Raw genomic sequence first — 5,192 nt, 5'->3', positions numbered from 1 at the left:
TGCTTCAATTAAGCTCTTATTTGGTTGAGTTAGCTCAATTTTGGGATTAGTGCCTGAAAATATAAATAACACGTAATAAGTCTAAAACGGCAAAGTAAGATAGATAAAGGTACTAGAATGCTTAAGCTTAACGGGTTTAAATACGCACTTTTCAGTGCTCATCACAAATCAAAGAATTTGCATCACTACAGATTCATAGACCTCCCTCTAAAACATTTCTTATATGTGCCTTACTGCTCATTTTATTGATGAGAATTGGAAATTGCACAAAAGAATTCTTAATATTTGTGTTATTTCTAGTCACAAAGGTGAGGCAATTGGTCAAATGATAGATGCATGTTTGACTGAGTGGGGTATAGAAAAACTTTGCACACTTACTATTGACAATGCTAGCTCAAATGATGTTGATGTTGATAAATTAAAGACCAAATTTAATAAGAAATGTGACTCTTTTATTTTAGATGGTGACTTCTTTCACATGAGATGCAGTGCACATATCCTTAACTTAATTATAAAAGATGGGTTAAGTGAATTGAAAGTTTCAATAACGCGAATTTGTGGGGTTGTGAGGTATATTAGGAGTTCTCCACAAAGAGAAAAACGTTTTAAGCATTTTGTAGCTTTGGAGAAGATAACATGTAAATGTTCTTTGTGCTTAGATGTTCCAACTAGGTGGAATTCCACTTGTATGATGTTAAATGTTGCATTAAAACTTCAAAAGGCATTTGAGAGTATGGAAGAAGAGGACCGATATTTTGTTAAAGAACTTGATGATGGCCCTCCTACCAAAATTGATTGGTATGATGCTCTAATTTTTAAAGATTTTTTGGAAAAATTTTATGATGCCACTAATCGCATGGCAGGTTCTTTATATGTTACTGCTAATGTATATTTTCATGAAGTTTGTTTAATTGAAAGGGAGTTGTCCGAATGCACAAAAAATTTGGATCCTCGTTTAAGTGCCATGGCTGCCAAAATGAAGGTGAAATTTGACAAGTATTGGGGTAGCATTAAGAAAGTGAATATAATGTTAGTGGTTGCTGTTGTGTTGGATCCTCGCTTCAAGTTGAACTATGTGAGTTATTGTTATAGCTAAGTTTATGATTATAACATGGTGAATGCTCTCATAGAAAAGGTAATGGGGGTATTAAAGCGTATTTATCGTGAGTATGAAAAGTTAGAGGTGGACATTTCATCTTCAAGTCAAACCTCTAATATCATAGTGGTTGATCAACCAAGTAGTGGTGTTGGTGCAAGTGATGGGAATAGTGGTCTAACAGCAATCACAATACGCCAAAAGGCATATTGGAAACATTTGGAAGAAGTAGGAGGAATAATGAGAAGCAAATCAGAATTGGACAGATATTTAGAGGAAGTGTGTGAAAAAGATGAAAACCCAAAATTTGACATCTCGAATTGGTGGAAAGTAAATTGTTCAAGGTATAAGATTCTTTCCAAGGTTGCACAATATATTTTAGCTATTCCCATTTCTACTGTTGCTTCTAAGTCAGCTTTTAGTACGGGAGGTCGTATCCTTGATTAATTCCGTAGTTCGCTTACTCCTAACATTATGCAATGCTTGATTTGTGGACAAGATTGGTTACGTGCATCATGACCTTCACCACTCCCAATTCAAGTTGAAGCACAATTGGAAGAAATTGAAGCTCTTGAATCAAGTAAGTTTAATTTTAATTTTATCATATATTTTTATTACAAGTATTTGTTAATAATTTATTTTTGCAGCCATAACTATTGCTTAACGACTTTTGAGATGGAGTTCGAGTAAAAAAATATCGCATTTAATGGTAAATTATTGTATTGTTGATATATGTTTAGTAATTTCTAAGTATTATTTCTTAATTAGTTGTACCATAATGATTAACTAAATTCTTTTACTTTTCAGTGAACTTTTGTTCTTTGGATTGAGAAGATGTCATTATGCAATGCAAAGTTGCTGGAGGCTTGGAGCTTGGGCATTTACTTTTCTTCTTCTAAGATTTTTAGTTGTTAAACAATTTTTTTTTGGAACAGTTTATTGAATTTTCTCTTTTGATTGTTGTTGACATGTTATCTCTTTTGATTGTTGGTTAACTTAGTCTACAAGATTTACTAAATCTGTTTGTTGTTTTAAAAGTTAAGTCCATGTTGTTGGTTTCTGTTGATGTATTATATACCAAGAAAAATAATAATTTTGTTTTTAAAAAATAAAATAAAAAAGAAATCAACTGAAACCGTCAAACTGAACCGAACCAAGCCGGTTTTTTACAGTTTGGTTTGGTTTGGTTTCATGGGCATTATGGTTCGGTCTGGTTTCAAAAATAGTGGAACCGTTATAAATTGTTTAGTCCCAAAAATCTCTCAATCCTGTGATGGCCCAAGTTTTTCAACCCTGTGCGTCAGTGATGACCCAAAAATTGGTCTAGTAACGGATCCGAAATGCGGAAGCAAAAGATGAAACCATAATCCTTTGAGAAATAAATCATCTCTAAGGCACAAATGTGACATTCCATGAGGTCACAGAAGTTAAAAAGAGTAAAAGAGGAAACTAGAGTTAAAACAGGCAAAATCATTCAATGAAGGGCAAAATGGTAAATTCACAAATGAGAAGAGAAAAATTGACTCTAAACAAGTCAAATAAGGTGAATACAACTTAATTTAATCATTTCGCAATATTCCAAGAGGTTCTAAGAACTTTGGATAAGAATCCCACAAAATGCCCTTTCTCGGTTTAAGCGAAAACTGACATTACCTCACTAAAACATGAATAACTCCCACTGTGATTGGAATCTAAGAATGGCATAGGTACCATTGGAAAGCTGAGTCAAAATCCATGAATTTAGGCTTAAGAATCATCCTATTTGGGTTAGAAACGAAGAAGATATGGCCATTCAAAATCAGAACAGCAGTACTGAAACTGAACTGAAGCAACTGTGCATATGAAAGCTATTTCGGTCGACCGAAATAGAGCTTTGGACGACCGAAATGAACAAAAAAGCTTGCTGAAATCATGAATTTAAGTGTTGGTTGTTTCGGTAGACCGAAATAAAGTTTCGGTCGACCAAAATAGGCCTTGAACAGTAGAATTGGCTACTGGAATGATGAGTTACTGTGCATAGACAAATCTAATTGCCATCGATCGACCGAAAAACACCTCGAAATGCTACTGGAAAACCTGTTATGAGTCCAAGGTGCTAAGGTTCAACCTATACTTTGAATCCCATGATGAATTGGTTCAAAATGAATGTTGAAAACTGATTTTTCAATGAGGTTTGAGTATGTGAACATGTCAACAACTTTGATATGAATATTTGAATGTAAAACAATGGCACATGGCCTCATATATATCAATTACAAGATTTTCATATGTCAAATCTCCAAAATTAGTTCAAATACATTTTGAAGCAAAAGTTTGATACTAAAAGAGTACAAGTACAAAAGTACACATGTTTAACCCTTGGCCTCTTTACATACATGCTTATAATGTCAAATGTAAATACTTAAGTATCATTACATGTCAAGAAAGCTATATAAGCTTCTAAAATACCATACACCCATGGTATACAAAATATGACATCAAAGTTAAGCATGCTAAACACTTGCATGTCAATATACAAAAATACTTCAATTAGCTCATAGGCCTCTAAGGATGATAAACATCTAAGAACATAGTCTCTTTACCTGAAAAACAACCCAAACCACTAGGGTGAGTAATCAAGTTACTCGTAGGAAGAAGCATATGTTGGAAACGAGGCATTAAAAACATAAACTTTGGATGAGATTTGGGATAGATTCCGCTAATAATTTTTTACGAATCTATAGACGAGCGCGTTTCTTTCTACAAGGAGATGAACATGGTATATTTACTTTCTCAAATTCGTTTCCGGGTGAATTAGAAATTTGCTCCAAAGTATAGTGTTTTGATAAGCTTAAATGGGTATGCAAAATGTGGAAAATGTTTGTACCACATGGAAAAAATGTTAAAACAAATTAAAATTTAAATAAGCTGAGTTTTGGATTTGGGCTTGGGCTTGGGCCTAATTGTAAAGTCCAGATTATTCTTTTTTGGAATTTTGGATTGTGCCTAATTTTGGACTGGGCTTATTTAAATGGGTTTCACAAATGGGTGGATTTTTTAGGTGGTTGGTTTTTTAAATTAAAAAACTACTTTTTAGTTTTTCTAAAAGGTTACACCTTTTAAATTAAAAAACCATATTTTAGTTTTTCTAAAAGGTTACACCTTTTAAATTAAAAAACCATATTTTAGTTTTTCTAAAGGGTTATACCTTTTAAATTAAAAACCACTTTTTACTTTTTTTTAAAAAAGGTTACACATTTTTTCGAACCATCATAACCCATGGTTGCACCCACTCAAAAAGGCACATTGCAACCTATTGGAATTGATGTGTCAATTGGTGAATAGACACCATGTGAACCATTGCAACCTATTGGAATAGATATGTCTAGTGGTGAACAGACACCATGTGAACCATTGCAACCTATTGCAATGGTTGTGTCCAATAATGAAGAGATACACCCAATCCGAAAAGGCATTTCTGTTTCTATAAATACCCCCATTTGGATCATTTGCAAGTGGTTCATTTTTTTTTTTCATTTTCTTCTTTCTCCCTCTCTAAACTTGAACCCAACCCAAATGGGTTCAAACCATAGGTTAAGTGGTCCAAACCACTTAGACCCTAATCCAATTTCATAGAGCCATATTAAGATTGGTCCGAACTATTTGGTTCGGATTACACCTAATTCAGCATTTATATAGTATAGATGCATTTTTGAGTCAGAGAGAGTATTACACGGAGAAGGTTTGCCGTATCCATAAGTTTGTAGTGTTGCTACTGGTGGATGTAAACCGTTGTATCCTGGGAGATAGACGCCACTGAGTCCATTAGCACCATAGCAGGGCGAATCTGTCTTAAGGACATAGTATCTAATACTAGCCTCGGTCCAGGTTCTTTATTTATTATTATTATTTTATTGCTTTATTTTGCATATTTAATTAAATATAGAGTTGCATATTTAATTAATGATTTCTTAGCATATTGTTAATTATCTCATGACATATTAGTATAAGGTTTGTTATATGTTAAATATCACATGAAGCATATAAATTTACCAACAGCATATGCGTATACCCTAAAGTTTCAATATCTTTGCAAGATCAATATAGACGAATACAA

The 5,192-nt window shown here is 33.4% G+C and overlaps 1 protein-coding gene across 1 annotated transcript; it reads left to right on the top strand.

Annotated features, from left to right (window-relative positions):
- Positions 1 to 223: 223 nt before the first annotated feature.
- LOC132272741 (zinc finger BED domain-containing protein RICESLEEPER 2-like) lies at positions 224 to 1,096 on the top strand. Its single transcript, XM_059773835.1, has one exon. The coding sequence runs from the start codon at positions 224 to 226 to the stop codon at positions 1,094 to 1,096; it is 873 nt and encodes a 290-aa protein (XP_059629818.1).
- Positions 1,097 to 5,192: the final 4,096 nt, after the last annotated feature.

The sequence above is a fragment of the Cornus florida genome, unplaced genomic scaffold (assembly GCF_030987335.1).
Source record: "Cornus florida cultivar Cherokee Brave unplaced genomic scaffold, ASM3098733v1 CherokeeBrave_3.0.0_Hap2_Chr09, whole genome shotgun sequence".
In the NCBI taxonomy this organism is placed as follows: domain Eukaryota; kingdom Viridiplantae; phylum Streptophyta; class Magnoliopsida; order Cornales; family Cornaceae; genus Cornus; species Cornus florida.
This window is presented reverse-complemented; position numbering and strand designations above follow the sequence as displayed.